Source organism: Durio zibethinus, chromosome 7, assembly GCF_047325235.1.
Source record: "Durio zibethinus cultivar Kanyao isolate XHJ-2024 chromosome 7, ASM4732523v1, whole genome shotgun sequence".
In the NCBI taxonomy this organism is placed as follows: domain Eukaryota; kingdom Viridiplantae; phylum Streptophyta; class Magnoliopsida; order Malvales; family Malvaceae; genus Durio; species Durio zibethinus.
In genome coordinates, this window is record NC_143168.1 from 27,230,880 (window position 1) to 27,250,148 (window position 19,269).

Sequence of the window (19,269 nt, forward strand, 5' to 3'; positions counted from 1 at the left end):
CTATTTACTTGTATAGTATTTTCTTTTCTAAAACTATTTTTATAGAGATTTAACTATTTATTTATCCATTTACAATGCTACATAAATGAGGATATTTTAATTTTTAGTTGAAAAAATTCATTTGAATTTTTAGAAAAAAAAAGGGTGGCACAACTTATTAAGCTTTAATTGCATAATTAATATAATTTTTTAGCTACATAAGTGACATAAAACTAAGAAATTGATACATATCATTTTTTAAAATTAATTTTTGTTTTTAGTATGTTTTAAGAAGAACGTGTTTAAAAGTTTTACTAATAGTGGATGAAATAATTTCTCTCATAACGATAACTTGTAAGTTTTAAGTACACAAACTGCAAAATGAATGCCCAAAATTTCACTTCAATTGCCATGGATGGCATCAACTTTAGATTAACAGGATTGATTCTTGATGATCTAGTCAGGCTTCGTGTACTCGAGCAGCATATGTGGAGATCGATAAATGCTGACTAGAGTCCAGTAAAGGACCTCTTCAACCTCAAGCTCACCCTCAGCTCTTGCAGCATATATATCCTCGCAGATTGCTAGTAACCTGAACCAATACAAATGTCGTCAGCAAACGCTGGTTTCACCGCATAGGTATTGCATCGTCAGGGAGAAAATAATCATGACTTGAAGCGTCAGGATGACATGGGTCTGAAGTGAAGAAAAGGGTATGGAGATGAACAGACCTGTCACACGAAGGAAGGTTTTCGAATTGTATTCTCATTCTCAGATCAGAACATTGTAGTCTGATGAAACGGCCTACAGCTAGCACAAAGGTAATGTACAGTCCCCAAATGCTGAATTTGCTGAGTGTATCCCCGAGAATGCCTTCTGAAGCAGCACAAGATCGAATTGTTTGAAATTAATTGTGAAGTAAAAAATGTAGAGCAACTTTCATAGGATTTGCATGTAGGCCTTAAAGCTGTTATGATCACTCTTTTAGAACTTACGCGGTGTTTCCTCAGATACAATTATGGCCATTGGTCCTGCAAACTCACCGCATCCAGTTCCATCTGATGCACCAATGTCCCGAAAAGACCACCACTCTGGATTTCCACGATTCAGAACAAGATCCCCACTAACCATATCTACCTGTAAAATGTGATATGTTTAATGTTGTCTCCACAGACAGCGTAGCACATAGCATAAAAAATTATATTGATAATTAATCTAAATGACTATAATCAGGTGGATATATTTGCAAGATATTGGAAATGGCATACCGCCTGTTCAAGAAACCGCACATCACCAGAACCTGTAACCCGGAAATATCTTGGATAGATATTAAACATCCTAAAACTATTGGCAGTACCATTAAGAACTTGCATCACTTCTGCTGATTTAGGAAGATCCTGATCTGCTACAAGTAATTGATGTTTCACAACCTCCTTCCCTCTGGGCCTATCCCTTGTAAATTGCCAAGAGAAAACAATGTCCATGTTCCACAGGAGAGATTTGATATATCTGGCCTGGACCACTGGGGGAACAAGCCACAGGTTGCTTGCATCAGGTTGGCAGCATATCAGTTGAATGTCCTCTTCATTATAATTATCTAAGTAACCTTCAGGATCAAGATCAATATGTCGTTTTACATCATTCCATGAGATCTTTTCACACAAAGTGGTCTCAAACAACGTAAGCCTTCCACTACTTGTCTTTATATCAATCTGAACACTGGCTTCTCTAATAGGGTTTGCAATATTTGTAGGGTTACCGCTGCTGTACATCTGTCAAAACACAATCCCCAGCCCCCCACACTGCATAAATCAATCACTGATGCTGTGGAGTTCTTCCAGCAAATCTAGAAATCTAGAATTTGCTTATCAGAACTTCAAAAACTAGAATGTATACTCTGAGATTCTTACCAGCATAGGGGCCCATATGACACAAATCAGTACGAGAAACAAGCATATGCCACTGCAAAATTTAGTCATTTTTGTCTGCTTTTGTCCTTGTTGGTGTTTAGCTCTATTTAGGTCCACATCACATTTGACAAGAAACAAGCTTCCATGGATATCCTCCAACTACAGAGAAAGCAATTATTAGATCCAAAAATATCAAGCTTACAAGTTTCTTGTAAGGGAAACAACAGGATTTCAGGAAAAGAAACTTTAGATATGATTGCACCTCATATAAGAAGCAGAAAGTAGATGCTGAACAAAAATAACAAAGCAGTTTATATGTGACAACATTGTGGGAAAACACTTATTTACAGCTGGTTGTAATCTTGTAATCTGTATATTTATATTTGTATCTCTAGAATTAAGTATTTGTATCCCTAGAATTAAGGAAGATTTAGTTTCCTAGTTTAACCCCTAGTTAGTTGTATATAAACCTAAGATTCTTGTATAATTCATGTAAGCAGTTTTTCAATATACATTCAGTTTCCACATGGTATCAGAGCTTTAGGCTCTTCTTGGGAAGCAAAATTTTCAGCCTTCATTGCTGACTTTTTTAGGCCTTCATTGCCGAATCCTGTTTAGGCCTTCATTGCCGAACCCTTTCAAAGAAAGATATCACTACACCTCAATTTGAGAAAATGTTAACTGGGAAAATCACTAGAGTACTACAGATGTCTCAGAAACAAGGAGAGTTCAACAGGGAAGAGATTGAAAAGCTGAGAAACTTATTGAAAATCCTTGAAAAGCCTACTATGGTATGTTCTTTGGGTAAAGTTTCTAGTTCAGGTAAAGCTTCTGGTTCTCATGGATTAAATGTCTCGGCTAAGCCTATTACGAGTTCTTGGGTCATTGACTCAGGAGCCACAGACCACATGACACATTCTTCACAAAAATTTAGTACATATAACCTGTGTCCTAGTAATAAGAAAATTGTTGTTGCTGATGGTTCACTTACCACAGTGGCAGGATTAGGAGATGTTCAAGTTAATCCCTCGTTTGTTCTAAAAAATGTTCTTCATGTTCCTGGATTATCTATTAATCTGATATCTATACAAAAACTTACCAGAGATATGAATTGCAAAGTAACTTTTTATCCCTCTTATTGTGAATTTCAGGACCAGAGTTCGGGGAAGATGATTGGACTTGCTAAGGAGAAGGATGGACTATACTATCTTGAGACATCAAATAGCACAAGTAGTATCAAAAATAGTTTACCTTTGTCATTTCTTTCTGAAAAATCTTCCAATAAAGACAAAATTTGGCTTTATCATTTTCGTCTTGGACATCCTTCTTTTGGAACCTTGAGAAACATGTTTCCTTCTTTGTTCAAAGGATTAAATGTTGAAGATTTTCATTGTGATATTTGTGAATTTGCAAAACATAGACGTGTGTCTTTTCCAATCAGTAACAAAAGAAGTTCTACTCCCTTTTACTTGATTCATAGTGACATTTGGGGTCCCTCTACAATTCCTAATATTTCTGGTGCGAGATGGTTTGTTTCATTCATAGATGATTGTACTAGGGTTTCTTGGGTTTTTTTACTTAAATCCAAATCAGATGTGAATAGTGTGTTTTTAAGCTTCCAAAACATGATCCAAAATCAATTTGGAGTGAGAATCAAGAGATTTAGGTCTGATAATGCAAGAGACTACTTCAACCATAGTCTATCCACCTATTTTCAAAAAGAGGGGATTATCCATGAGTCATCTTGTGTTAATACTCCACAGCAGAATGGAGTGGCAGAGAGGAAAAACAATCATTTACTAGCCACAACCCGAGCCTTTTTTTTTCAAGCAAATGTACCTAAATCTTATTGGGGGGAAGCTGTTCTCACTGCCACATACATTATAAATAGGTTACCTTCAAGAGTTTTGGGATTTAAAACTCCTATGGAACTACTCTCACAATTTTATCCCAACCTCAATACCACAAACAATCTCACACCTAGGATATTTGGTTGTACATCATTTGTTCATGTTCACAGTCATAACAGGGGAAAGTTGGATCCAAGAGCGATTAAGTGTATTTTTGTGGGGTATTCTTCAACTCAAAAAGGATATAAGTGCTATCATCCTCCTACCAAAAAATTCTATGTGTCTGCAGATGTCACTTTTGAAGAAAATAAACCATTTTTTACTCAACCTTATCTTCAGGGGGAGACTTCATTCATGGAAGATAAGGATAAAGACTTCTTTTTGCTTGATTTTCCCCCTTCTTCAACATTTACACCCATTAATTCTTCTGAGTCGAAACCTGTTTCTGCTGAGCCCAAGTCAAACACTGAATTTGAGTCTGAACCCATTCCAAATACAGAAGATGTGACAAAGGATAATATTATTCTTGATTCTATGAAGGAATTACAGGTGTACTCAAGAAGGAAAGTTCCAGATCCTGAACCAGTGCCAGTCCAAGAGCCTGATCCTAACTCTGGAAATGAGGTAACTACAGTTTTTGACTCTGTTTCTCAAAATGAGCATGAATCTCCTAAAACTATAACCAGTGATTATGATTTGCCTATTGCCATTAGGAAAGGAACCAGAGAATGTACCAAGCATCCACTATACCCAATATCTAATTTTGTGTCATTTGAAAAATTCTCACCATCCCACAAAAATTTTCTTGTGAGCCTAAACACTATTTCTGTTCCATCTACATTATCCGAGGCATTATCCAATGAGAAATGGAGGCAAGCCATGAAAATAGAAATGGAGGCCTTAGAGAAAAATCAGACATGGGAACTGGTAGAGTTGCCTAAAGGAAAAAATTCAGTGGGGTGTAAATGGGTTTTCACCGTAAAATACAAGGCAGATGGTACTGTTGAAAGGTATAAAGCCAGGTTAGTGGCTAAGGGCTACACTCAAACTTATGGAGTGGATTACCAGGAAACCTTTGCTCCAGTTGCCAAGATGAATACAGTTAGAATTTTGTTATCATTGGCTGCAAATTACAATTGGCAGCTTCAACAATTTGATGTAAAGAATGCTTTTCTACATGGTGATTTGGAAGAAGAAATATATATGAAGGTTCCACCGGGATTTGAAGGTCATCTAGAAGCAAACAAAGTATGCAGGCTAAAAAAGGCTTTATATGGCCTTAAACAGTCTCCTAGAGCTTGGTTCGGGAGATTTGCCAAAGCGATGCTAGTAATGGGATATAAACAGAGTCAAGGAGATCACACATTGTTTATCAAGCACTCTGATTCAGGGAGAGTCACAGTTCTATTAGTGTATGTTGATGATATAATTGTAACTGGAGATGATGAAAAAGAGAGAGAATCTTTAAAACAGTGTTTGGCTAGAGAATTTGAGATAAAAGAGCTAGGGAGATTGAAGTACTTCCTAGGAATTGAAGTAGCTCACTCACGGCATGGTATTTTTATCTCACAACAGAAATATGTGATGGATCTTTTGAAGGAAACTGGGAAGCTTGCATGTAAACCTGCAAATACCCCTATGGATCCTAATCATAAAATTGGAGAAGCTAATGAAGATGCTGCTGTAAATAGAGAGATGTACCAAAGATTAGTTGGAAGACTCATTTATCTCTCACATACTAGACCTGATATAGCATATGCTGTGAGTGTGGTAAGTCAATTTATGCATAGTCCTAAAGAAGTGCACCTACAGGCTATCTACCGTATATTGCACTATTTGAAGGCCAATCCTGGGAGAGGTATCTTATTCAAAAGAAATTCGGGGTTAGTTCTAGAAGCATATACAGATGCTGATTATGCAGGTTCAGTAACTGATAGAAGATCCACCTCAGGCTATTGTACTTTCTTAGGTGGTAATCTTGTGACTTGGAGGAGTAAAAAACAGAATGTGGTGGCAAGATCAAGTGCTGAAGCAGAGTTCAGAGCAATGGCTCAAGGGATTTGTGAACTACTATGGTTAAAGATTATCTTAGAAGACTTGAAGATCAAGTGGGATGGACCAATGAGACTCTACTGTGATAACAAGTCTGCAATAAGCATTGCTCACAATCCTGTACAACATGACAGAACAAAACACATTGAAGTAGACCGGCATTTCATAAAGGAGAAACTAGACAGTGGGTTGATTTGTACACCTTATGTATCAACCAAGGGTCAACTTGCAGATGTGTTGACTAAAGGTCTCAGCAGTGGAACATTTCAAGGAATTATTTCCAAGCTGGGAATGGAAAACACCTATTCACCAGCTTGAGGGGGAGTGTGGGAAAACACTTATTTACAGCTGGTTGTAATCTTGTAATCTGTATATTTATATTTGTATCTCTAGAATTAAGTATTTGTATCCCTAGAATTAAGGAAGATTTAGTTTCCTAGTTTAACCCCTAGTTAGTTGTATATAAACCTAAGATTCTTGTATAATTCATGTAAGCAGTTTTTCAATATACATTCAGTTTCCACAAACATACCTTTAGCCAATCATACATGGTCAAAGATGTGGTTGTGCAAGACCAATCAAGTACACATCGAAGTTCATAAAGGAATGGTAGAGCACGATAAGTTCGGAAACCCAAGAAGTTAGTTTGTGAAATGCTACTTGTTAAAAATTGCCGATACAAATTGCTTTCATGTGGAATCCCAAATCGGATTTGTATGGCCTGCAGAGCCAAGGAAATCAGCTTCATGAGGTAAATAGCGCGGAGTGCAAACTTTCCAGCATGTTTGTCTGAAGGCTCCATGTGCCACGCATAGTTTGTGACAGAGTATATGAAGAGGACAAGAGTGAAAAGATAGAATATAACTTTCCCAGTGGCATATGAACAAAGGTAAATGATGCGATCCAGCACTATCAAGAAAAAGATAACCTGCAATGGGGAAACAAATCTCTATCAATTTCAGAGATCTAACCTTTTAATTCATAACCTTACAGAATACATTGAGATTAAGAGTAATAAGCTCACATTAACATGGACAATTTTGGTATGATAAAGAAGCTTGTTTCACATATGGAATAAAAAGAAAAGAGGGGTCCATTTCCATATGTTAATATAAAATGTTGATCAAACTGAGTCATACAAGCACTAGAAAAGAGTTTATTTAGAGCAATCCATGATTTTTTCAGGGAGGAAAATTTTTTGTTATGTGATAATTTTGTAGTTTAGATTCACAATTATAAGACAACTGAAAAATACATAGAATGCTACTATCATAGAATCCTTGACCTGATCCATGCAATGAGGTAGTGATAGTTCCCATGTAAAGTAGTATGTCAAACTCTAGCAACTGGCCTAAAAGAGAACTTCAATGATTTTATAAAAAATTGAACAATGTGTCAAGAGAAAGAGGGGTACCATTAAGATAAAGACAAATTCTTTTGGGAATTGATCTTCATGCTGGTAAACTTCAAGGAACTCACTATTATTTTTTATGACAGATTGGTAGAAAATTGCCACCAAGAAGAAAACAACCAAATCTGCACAAAATACATAGGCATACAAGTCTATATCTTTCTTACATCCACCAATTACCGATAGTATCATGTAAGGGAATCCTATTTCTTTAAAAATATCAGCATGGTAAGCATCTAGAATCTCACTGGTTACATCAGCTGCTGGAGTTAGCGACCTTTGCCAATCTGTAAAGGAAGATTTCCCTGAAGGGGAGGCATATAACACCTCAAAAACAGCCAGAGCTACATTAATATTTTCTGGACTTCGTTCAATGCTTTGAACTCTAACTCTACTTGCGGGATAATTATTGAGATTCTCCCTGCATCTTCTATCATGCATGATCTTCAGCAACTTGTTCATTTTCGATTCAATTGTCTCTGGTTGAATGCTATCCTCAGGTGGTAAATTGACTTCCATAGACAGCTGCACAAAATAGGGAGGAGTTTCTGCTCCCTCTGTCAGAGATTTCCAGTACCTGTAAAGATTTCTAATCAACACTTCCATCACATTTCTTATAGGTAAAAGCAGCCCCTTTATTCTCTTAATGAAACCAAAACTATATGCAGCCATTTCCTGGTAATGATTTTTTTTAGTAAAACTGAACTCTGTTGCTGCTGCCCATTCACCATCTCTGGCAGTTATGGCTGACTGTAAGAGAGTAAACAAATACACCAAAAAAAGAGGCCAATGGCTGATCACAAAAGAAGACATGATCTTGTGTGCCGGAAATCCCAACTCCCGAAGCAATCTGGCTTCAAAAATTATCCCAAAATGTTGGATGATGATTTGACATAAGTATTGAAGCAAAATACACACTTCAGTGTATATTAGCATAATAACCCAGAACATGTGGCTTGGACCAGTATTTACGCACAGAGCATATAAGAAGAGACTGGCAAGATAAACCATAGAAAGCAAGCTAAAATTCCATAGGAAAATCAGAATAAAGCAGCAGTAACAAACAACATCATTATTTGATCTCATTTGGTCCCAAATATAGTGGAATATGATCCTGATTTGTAGGCATGCAACATTCGAGTTAGACATGTTCCGGTCACTATCAGATAGCATGGAATGTGTCTGTTCAGTATGTTCACCACCAAAATCCAGATTCTCTATCTCATAATATACATCGTCGTCAGAAGAATGATCAGCTGAATCTAGTTTTTCATGGTCAATATTCAAGAAGTTCACAAGATTCATGACAGCCATACTACCAAGAGATTGCACATGTGAAACTCCATCCCCTATTAGTTGTACTGCTGATTTTAGAGGGTTTCCCTTGACATGGGATTTTTTCTGAGGCCTGAAATCGGAATTGAAGAACATGTTATCATTAGCTGTGTCCTTTAGTTCAGTGATCTCAAAAAGCGAATCTGTTGACTGTTTTCTGGAGTTCTCTGCAGATGGAACTCCAGTTCTTTCACTTCTAGGAGATTCATTCATATCATGAGTAAATAACAAGTCAAAGCTTAAATTAAGACCCTTTTTCTTGAAATCAGTATCCCTTTTGTCAGGGGTAGTCTGAGCCAGGTTTAAATTTACAGAAAGGTTCCTTTCTCCATTGTCTTTGCCTTCAGGGAAGGTGTTACTGCAATTAGTGGAGCTCATACTGTGAAGTTGGATTTGCAAGTTGAGCATCTCTGATTTAATCTTTTCCACTTGTGAATTACGCATGCGCTTCTGCTCCTCAGATTTGCGTATGTGTTGCAACTGTCCAGTCTTCCATGCAGCCCTCTTCTCCTGCTCACGCACTAAAGCACCAAACTGTTCTGCTTCAAGATATTTCGACACATAGTCAAACTCCAAGGATGAGAACATGTATGACTGAAGTGAAACGAGCATAAATATTACAACCTCAACAAGTGCAAATCTGGATGTAATTTGAAATCCATATTTATGCAACCCAATCACTTTGCTAATGCGATCGATCATTTCGCATTTCCCCTCACAAAAATCCCCCACAAAAGGAGACTGATACGCAAGAGAAAGGACAATTAGAGCAAAATTGTAAATCCGCAAGAATTTGAAGATGCTATTCTTCTTCTTTAGTATTTGAAGCCTAAGTCGAAAGAAAACTAGAGCAAATCCAAGGTAGCCAAGGTGAAGAATATCGTACTCTAGTGTTCCCGTGATCAAAATCAAAGCAAGCACAAGATCCAGTAAGTGACAATAACTGTAAAGCCTCAAGTAGTCAAGAAATGTCCACAGGACTTTTGTTTCAAAGGAGAGATCACTCAGACCAGATGCATGTTTGGAATGAGACATCATTTGCTTATATGTCCGAAACCCCGAGAGACTGGACAAGTGATCAGCACGAAGTTTGAAACAAGAAAACATGAAAACTGCATAATAGCTGATAAGCATTCTGGGATCATCTACAATGATTCCTGCAAAAAGTTTCATGAATGGAGTCAAGATATGGAAAGAGAAGTAATGACAGAACACACAAACCCACAATGTTAAATAGTTTCATTATGGAAGTTAATAAACAACAAGATCATAAAGCAACAATGAAGATAACAATGGTTGACAACTAACGATAAGCAGAAATTGCTTAATCTAATACAAAAGAGTACTTCTGCTGCCAATATGTAAACTCTTGGGCCTTGGGAGCAATCCAGTTCCTAATTTTAAATAAAAGATAAATAAATATCCTCTCCTATGATGCTCAAAACAGAAATTAAAACCATCCAACTTGCTTGTGTTGAGTTTCACATCACTATATATAATAAATATATGAAGTAACTTTGCCTACTAACCCACTATTCTGAGCATTTCATAGGAGAGATACCTAGCCAGCATTTTATGCAGTAATCAAAGTGAAGATCAGAGCTTCTCCAACAGTCATTGCATATCACTTCAGCTTTAGTCAGGGAAAGATGCTTCCAAGAAGTCGGATTCAACCAAATGGCCAAGTACTCAAGGGTAAAAACAGAAGCAAACAAGAAAACAAACATTGGCCATAGTTTACGTATGACCCGCCGTTGTAAAAGAACACAAGCAGCAAGTGATGCAATATAAAGCAAAGAAATAGCATTCAGCACAGCAAAGCTGGCAAGAAGCAATGCAATCATGTTAATCTCAAGGCCAAAGAGACTAAACATGTTCTCTATCCAGAACTTCATATATACTTTCAGACTAGCCTTCTGCATTGCCAGCCTCTCCTTTCTCAAGACATGAATTTGCTTTCTACTCCACTTATGGTTTTCTTTGGAACTTTCCTGTGAGCACCTATTTGAATGATTTCTGCGTTCATAGCCTCCTATGGGATCCATAACTTGAGAAAAACCAGTATTTAGAGATGGACATGAATAGCTTCTTGCTTTTTGCTTTTTGCCTATTAGAGGATTGATATCTAAACATTTTCTTTTGGCCAAAATAGTGGCTTCTTTTGGGACTTTTTCTGCTGGCATAAAGAAAACACAAGAGTCCTCCCAGGTTTCAAAGTTGCATGGCATTCTTTCCAACCATCGAGAGACATTGTACTGCAGAAAACATGCAACAATAACCAGCATTTTTCCTCTCAAGCCTGATTCTACACCCAAGAAACCAGGCTCGTACACCTGCAAGCCCAGGAAAAATGAAACAGAAGAGTGTTTTTGACCAGGGAACATCTCAGCCTGGTAACCCCACATCTGGAAAGGATACTCAACCATCACAAGCAATGCTGAATAAACTAGAAAGAATTTTGAAGGGACATGAGAAGTTTTTGCCATAATTGAACAAATGACTAATCCAAAAAGATAGGAAAACCCAAATGCACTAATTGGAGATAAAGATGCATAAAATATGGCAAGATATAGTATCTTTTGACTGTGCCAACTTAGAAGACGCTTGAGAAAAGTAAAAGCATCAATTTCTGGCACATCATCCCTTGGTGTGAGGTATTTGCTCTGCCTCCTCTCATAACTATATAGTTGCATAACAATTAATACAGCTAAGGACTCCCATACGTTTTTCAACACTGAAGTTTCAGGGTTATAACCAAAGGCAGAAGAAAGATCAACCATGCTGGACAACCATTCCTGGAGCCAAGAGAACACACTTAACCCATAAATGATCATGAACATTGTAATAGCATAAATTTTCAGGGGTAACCAAAGGTGCATTACTGTCTTCCCCACAAGTTGTCTTCCAGTCATCCACAGTAGAAGGAAGAATAGATAACCAAATGAAGAATAGTTAGGTTTTACTGAGTAAACCGTGAGAAGAATTGTGAGAAGGACAATGTAAGTTCCACATGACCGATACATTGAAAGAAACTTCTCACCAATAGCATTTAGATATGATCCTATCTTTCTCTCTGTAAGATCAAACAAAAAGACAACCAGTAAGATTATGCAAAATTTTACTCCAGTTATTGTGATCAAAACAGAAATATGTGACTGGTGTGTGTGTGAAGGAGATTCATATGGTTTTTGCAAAAAGTCGGCAAAATGTGATTCATAACATGCCACCTAGATCAGAACAGTATAATAGTCATCAAAATATCAAAGAATTGATCCTTATTACATCCTGGTTGCTGGATTACTTTTATGTAGTCATATTGAAAACACCAAAATTTAATCTCTGATATCCACTACAAAAACCCAGCCTAAGAAATAATCATTATGTCAAGTTCCCTCACAGAAACTTTCTGCTCTAAAGTCAGGAATTTCCCCAAAATGGCATACAAAACAATAAATTCAGACTTAACATCCACTAAGACAGTGCATATACTGAGAATCAACCAAAAGAAAATCAAAATTTTGTGCACTACTTATACTGAAGCACAGTATAGGAATCTAAGGATGGTCAATCCTAAACTACTCGTGAATGCTACATACTCTGGCTGCTTGATAATCCAAAATATTCTATGTTACACAAGACAACCCTTAATTTAGGATTTCAAACAGAAGCCTTTCTAGAGAGACACTTATATTCAAGGCAGATGGAAGAGATCAAAACATTGTTAGATATCTTCAACCTTAGATGAGCAATACCGTGAGGAAAGTTAATTGCCTGGCTCTCTCTTGATGCTGAAGTATAAACTGACAATATAACAGATTTGAGCAAACCAGCTCTCAAGATGCTAAACCCAATAGGAGGCCAAGGAGTGTGCTGAACAATTGCTGAAAATGAGAGCAGCATTTTGAACCCATGATTATGAATGGCAGAAAAGCAAGCAAGCACAGCTATCTTCAGGAAGTCCCCAGAACTAGCATGAGTAAAGGAACCTAGAGCAAACCATCGAATGCAATATTAGAAACCTTTAAAATTTTAATTGAGAAAGAATGTTAATATGTATCAATTCACTATCTATATCTGCCATCATTGACTATACACATTTAGATATTAAAGGAAATTTATAATTTTTTCCAAAAGAAACAACTAGCATGCTTACCTAGTTGAGAGAGAATTTTCACAGTAATTGAGCCTTTCTTCTCCAAGGCAGTGGAGATTAGATTAAGCTGAAGGATATATAATAATGTGAAATGTGCCTCACATAAAAGAATTAAGCATTGCCGTATTTTTCTACCAACAGTGTGGCTTAATAGAAATATCAAGAAAAAAGTCACTGAGACATAAAGCAGAAATGTCATAGTTAGTACATAAAAAAATTTCTTTTCCAGCAAGATTGCAGAATCTACAATAACATAATATATGAGTAACTTAACTTACTGTATAAGGCATGAATGAGGCCAGGGTTTAATGCAATAAGGAACAAGAACAACAGTGCCATAGCATGAGAAGTTTTGCGCAGTCCCCATACTATTGTAGCTACAATCAGTGCTTTTGTTTCTTCTGTCACTGAAATTAAAAACCAATGCAAAACTTTTATTGGGCACAATCATGAGAAGCAGATGTAACCCTAACTCTTTAACTAAAACTAGAAGCATAATATCAAGCAACAGTGAAGAAATGATTTGATGTTTAAGGTGTAATAATAAGGTTACAAATGACAGCTATTAGGTAACATCGGTAGATAAATATGGGGGCTGGCATTTCAAGCAAATGTCAGCAAAAAGTTTAACCTTTGGTAGTCCAACAAAGGTAGACTTGAAAGGAATACAGATTTAGAAACTATAGCTTGCATTTTATTTCATGGAAATGCGTCACAGGCAGATATTTAATCACCATATTTAATATGCCATGCTTCCACCCACCCATCAAAACAGATTATGCCTACATCAACTCATTCACGGTATAAGTAAAAGAATTAATAAAAGCAAAGCAAAGGTGAATTGTCCAGATACTTAGACTTTGCAGTTTCCTTACCATCTAAAGTGGAATCATCATTTGAAGACAGCCCATCCCTGTCAGACAAGTATAGGAAAACAGAATTGTTTACAAGATTACTCAATGCAACAAGAACCCCTAGGCTAAATTGTGCCAGTAGATAAAATCCTGGGATAGGGTAGTGCCATAAGCCAATAGTTTCCCAAATCTCCATATCCTGCAAACATCATCCCAAACATCTTATGTCAAAGATTATATGATTATATCAATAAGCAACCCAGAGAATATAAGCAAGAATACTACCTGCCATTGTTCCTTATTAAGGACTGTGAAAGTTATGTTGAAGATATATGTGCTAATAGCCCACAAGAGAATGAAAACAAGAAGCAAGCCATTTAACCGGTGCAAGTGATACATGGAGGGGAAGACATACAGAACATAGCCAACATATGCAAGAAGTCCAAATGCGCAGAGACTTGCGAAGTGGAAACTCCAAAAAGACAGAGCAAGCAATGAAATCTGCCATATTCAACATTAAATGCTCTTAAGAACACATAACATGAATTCTGCTGGAACATCTGGAAACCTACAAACAAGGCATTGCAACTTCTCTGAAGATATTAAACTCTGTCCACATGATTTCTGAAGGGAAGAAATTACATAAAGTTTCGCACCAACCCTATGATCGCCTGTCACACTCATACATTCATAGGAAAGCATTACTAATGAACCTGTGATCCATTGATGCCCTTACTATAGCCAATAATGGTTGAAAGAAAAACAGTTCTCATAGGACTCACATCTACAATTTTGTCTGGGTTTTGATTTTTTTTCTTGCATAGAATCTGCATTAGTTCACATGCATATGTATTTCCACAGACATTCAGATGTAAATATACAGGTAGGTCAATACACAAAAGAGAAAAGCTTTATAAAGAAAAAGTAATGTAGCACACTTACCGGAAAACCATAAGTAAAAAAGTTAATGCCAAAAGTCCTTAAGATTGGTCCGCTCAACAAAATATTAGTGTGCCTAACACCAGATCTGCAATGTGGTTGCCAGAGAGACAGATGTTAAACCTACAGTTTTCACTTATGAGATGGACAGAAGATTTAAGGAACCATTCAAATGTTATGCTGTGATAGATATAGAAACAACTTTCTTACGCAAAAAAAGAGATATCATGCTAAATATCAAACTTATAAATATAAAGTGATCATGGTTTCATGTTTCACTGTTTCTGAAATTTTCAAAACCAAAACCAACTAGAATGTGCTTAAAAAATCAAACCAAACCAATCCAAATTAGATTACCATCCTCATTGAATACCTTGATTCACGAATAAGAAATGAATGCTTTGAAGGAAGAAGTTGCTCGGTCAAGCTCCTTGCTCTTGTGGACATGATGACTTCCATTTCTATAAGATCACATCTAATCCACGATAGCTGCAAGAGAGAGAGAGAGAGAGAGTTACAGAAATGAATTAACTATTATCTATGGTTAAGAAGATGACAACAAAGGTCATCGATCAATAATAAAACACAATGGACACAATTGCTATGAATTTAAGCAACAAGTTATACTCACAGTAATGTAAAAGAGTAGAAGAGAAAGACCAGAACAAACTTCTGACCACTCTGAATTCGCCGATATCTTATAGAGTCCAATGAAATCAGCTAGCCATTGAAAGATCCCAGAAAACTCAATGGGAAGTTGGTATACATAGAGCAAGATGATGTTCAAGCCTGCATACAACAAAAGATACTGCCAAGACCTCCAAAACCAGACAGAAGTAACTCAATCAATTGAAACAGATAATATTAAAAGCTAACTAATAAAGTGATCTGATCATCTAACTGTAGGAAATATTCAATGCTTACCTGAAAAGGCCAAGAAAGTTGCTCGTTAAAGACCAATCAACAAGTCCAATACTACTACAAATAAAAAATGGTAAAGAAGCCCAAGAGGGATGACTAATTCCCACAACAAGCTGTACAGCAGGCAACAATAAGCAGCTTAAAACCCTGAGACAGGAACCTTCAAGGAAAAGAAAGAACAAAACAACTTCAAGTTAAAATCTAAGGCATATCTAACTACAGGAAAGGGAGAAATCAATACTGTAACACAACAAATAATTGCTACAAATGTAGTTGAAAAATTCAAATGATTTAAGATAAAAAGCAAGTAAACTTCGAACATTTGGACTAACTTATACGAACATATACCTATATATTGACTTTCTCAATCATACACTAAATTAACCATATAAGTAAAGAGTTCATTACATTGGACCATCCAAGAAGAAAGCATTATGCTTTGATCCTTTCAAAATGGAAGAAAGAGGCCTTCTGCTACAAAAGCCTTAAGTTTAGTTCCAATATCTACTACTTGCTACACATGATTTATCCGTGAAGTATGAACTACTTTATCATCTATTCAACTAGTATGTGTACCGAATACCAACCAAACTGCAATTTTTTTCTTTGAAAAAAAAGAAGGGTAAGTCCAAAAGTGGACGAATACATACATGTATAGAAAAGAAAATAAAAATAAAGAAAATTTGTAAAACAATGGTAATATGAGAAGTGTTCCGCATAGTTTATTATTACAAACCTATATGTAGGATGAAGGAATATAGATGTCCCCAAAAAGAATCTCTCTGTGGATCCATGCCAAATCTACTATTGCAGATTTCAAATAAAGCAACTAAAGCTGCTAGTACTTGTACTACCAAGAAAAACATTACAGATGGAAAGCTCCAAGACTGATCTCTGCAACATCATCCCATTTTAATGTGAAAATTATAGACAAAGCAAAACAGAAAGCATACTTCATGCATTAGATTTTACCTTAGCAAACCGATTAGCTTTGCCCATTGAGCATCAGAAATGCTCCACTGGTCTCCTTTCACAACCCAAACAATGTAAAATATGGCATGTGATAGAATAGTTAGCAAGGAAAAGATAAGGGTATACCATGAAAACAGAGATTGCCTCAGGAACCGAAAACCTATCACACACCAAAAAAACTAACTAAGAAATTCTAGACTTGGAGAATGAAAATGGTACTCAATCAGGGGGCAAGTAAGCCTCAACCAGAAAAAATAAAATAAACTCCATTGCTTATGCTAAAAATTCTTCCAAACAACTATCTTTGCTCTTTTGTTAGTCATTTATGGCGTAAATCAAAATGCACTTAAGAACTAATCAAAAGGTTAAAGGAATCTAATCAAGAATATGACTCGTTATTTCTTTCATATGAACTATTCCAGCTGTTGACATTATTGAAATGAAAAAGTACAAATGAATAGAGAATGCAAGGCGTAAAGAAAGACAAGTTGAACTAATTGGCAATTGCCATGCTAACCATGGTTGATTTTAAAATTTTAAGGAACATAGTTACTTCCAGAAATGAATTCCTAATCCAAATCCCAATACAAATAAACACTAGCAACTCAGGCTTGTTTTTCTTGCCCTTCACGTGCAAGCGGAAACCTTCGTTTCCCACAAACAATAAGACTTAAATAATCTCAGACAAGGAAAAAAGAAACCTTTGTGAAACATTCTTTGCAAGAAAAAAACATGTCATAATTAACAATAGGATATAGAAATAAAGTAGTGTAGATGGTTTACCCATTTTTGGAGCTGCATATTGAATGAAGAGAAAGGCTAACAGATCAACCAGAGATATCAAACTCCAATTGAACAAAGAAGCTGCCAAAGAAAAAGAACATGATTAAATTTTTTTTTTTTGCTTTTATTTACTGGTTAACATTTGCTTGGATTTCTCTTAGGTAACCCTTCAAGCAAAATGTGTAAGGCATTCATACAAAATGGGAATCAAATCCACATTAGATTTCTCTGATAAGAAAACATGTCCAATGAAAAAAATTGCTATGAAATTGAAGTGGTGGAAGCGTATACCTGTCAAAAGAAGCAGAGGCAATACAAATCCACTGAGGAACTTCCCCATAATAACCTCTCTTTTTAACCATGAACATCAGCATTGAACTTGCACCATAACTGAAATCTGGAAGTCATCAGTGCAATATTGAATCTTTGACACCCAATTAGAGCCAAACCAATATACAACCAACAAAAAAATCACCCATCAGAAAAGCTTCATTGAGTAGAATCAGCTCTTCATGGTTTTACCACCAGTGATGATTGATGAGCATTGAAAAGGCTTCATGGTTGGCTTCCTTCAGTTATTACAACAAAATAAAATAAACCCATTTTCACAAACTATCTCTTTACACCAAATCAATGCAGTAGCAAGAATCTTCAATAAGAAAAGGCTTGTTTTTTTTCCTTGGGTATTTTTTGTTTTGGTAGATGGGATCTCTTTTTTTTCTCGGTGTTTGTATAGAGAATTCAGAACATTACTTGAACCACAAAACTGGATTTTGGTTAATTGATCTCAGATTTAGCCTACCATGTTTCTCGCTTTACACAATAAAGTTTTTTTTTTTTTTTGTATGGAACAAATTGAAAGTTTTGCTCTTTGTGTTCTCATTCGACATCTAACAACGTTTGTAATTCGTACATTGCTTATTTGTTTGGTCTTATGTTTCATAAATACTAGGAAAACATAACTCATGCTCCTCATATATGGGTATTTTTGGTATACTAAAATGATTTGAATTCTTTTTTCAGATTCTAATATGATTTTTTTAATTTTTTTTAAGGACCCACAAAATCAATGTCTCATGATATTATTTTGGAATGATCATTTTGCCCTTATTTATCCACTAAATGATGCTCAATTATGGGTGAATTTGAACTGATTTATTTACTATTTTTTTATCAACTGAATTGGTTGAATTTATCAATTAATGGAATTGGTAATATTGTGATTATGCTTTTTTTTTTCCTTTTGTTTTTCCTTATAGGCTATTGTCTCATTATTCTAAAAAAAAAAAAAAAGATTAGTGGTTCATTAAAGGCTTTGACATAACCCAAGAAATAAGCTCAACAGTCCAACCCATTTTAGGTGCATGGCTCAATTCTAATACCTGCTAATTACATATCCAAATGAAAATGTTTTGTCTTGACCCAATCCATTTTTTACGTCTAACTCTACTAAGTTACATGACCCAATTTGTTTGGTGTGGTCTTAAAAAGAAATTAGAGCTTGACCTGGTCCAAGAATGAAACTCATAAACCCAAACTATATTAACGATACTAGGCCCAAGACTATTTGCTTTAACTTATTGGCCCAAGTGGATGTGTCATCCATCTAAAAACTCAATACTTAATTCGATTTGTTTATACAATTATTTTTAAAAAAATATTATTCAGTAAATTTAAAATTTAAATCCTCGTATTTACAATTTTTTTTTCGTATTCCTAAAGTGCAATAAAATTATTGTCTAAGGGTAAAATAAATAAAGATTGGGAAGGAGGCTTTGTTATAGCATGTAAGAATGGAATGAATGGAGCATAATCTTAGCATTGTTAGGTAGGGTAGATGAAGTTGAGTATATATTAAATAAATTATGCATTTAAAAGAACAATTCTCATATCAAATTTGCAATAATTTTGTCGACATAATATATTTTTTTTAATTTTAAATATAAATAAAGTATTTCATCTTTAAATTAAAATAAAATATATTAACTAAAAAATAATAATTATAAATAATACATTCAAGATAATTTCGTTAAGAAGCTATTAGTTAAGCTTGAACCCAAAACCACTTATATAAAAAAAAAATGCAATCCTACCAATTAAATGGACTTTT

The 19,269-nt window shown here is 35.6% G+C and overlaps 1 protein-coding gene across 1 annotated transcript; it reads right to left on the minus strand.

Annotated features, from left to right (window-relative positions):
- Positions 1-280: 280 nt before the first annotated feature.
- Positions 281-18,075, minus strand: LOC111277266 (piezo-type mechanosensitive ion channel homolog). Its single transcript, XM_022863587.2, has 21 exons — positions 17,451-18,075; positions 17,160-17,240; positions 16,377-16,536; positions 16,141-16,298; positions 15,408-15,564; positions 15,115-15,301; positions 14,857-14,972; positions 14,487-14,571; positions 13,830-14,045; positions 13,566-13,743; positions 12,969-13,097; positions 12,691-12,864; positions 12,290-12,523; positions 10,099-11,610; positions 7,206-9,694; positions 6,324-6,719; positions 1,890-2,048; positions 1,248-1,751; positions 975-1,116; positions 711-855; positions 281-571 (listed from the first exon to the last, which is right to left on the minus strand). Exons 1-21 carry the CDS (start codon positions 17,497-17,499, stop codon positions 436-438), a joined length of 7,407 nt encoding a protein of 2,468 aa, XP_022719322.2. The 5' UTR covers positions 17,500-18,075; the 3' UTR covers positions 281-435.
- Between the last annotated feature and the right edge of the window lie 1,194 nt (positions 18,076-19,269).

Bases quoted from the DNA above. Each gene is read 5' to 3' on its own strand.
- LOC111277266 (XM_022863587.2), bottom strand. From the start codon at position 17,499: ATGGGGAAGTTCCTCAGTGGATTTGTATTGCCTCTGCTTCTTTTGACA. The intron at 15,302-15,407 runs GTAAGCATTGAA...CTGGTTTTGGAG, and splicing joins AACTTTCTTGGCCTTTTCAG to GTCTTGGCAGTATCTTTTGT. The intron at 1,117-1,247 runs GTATGCCATTTC...CACATTTTACAG, and splicing joins TGCGGTTTCTTGAACAGGCG to GTAGATATGGTTAGTGGGGA.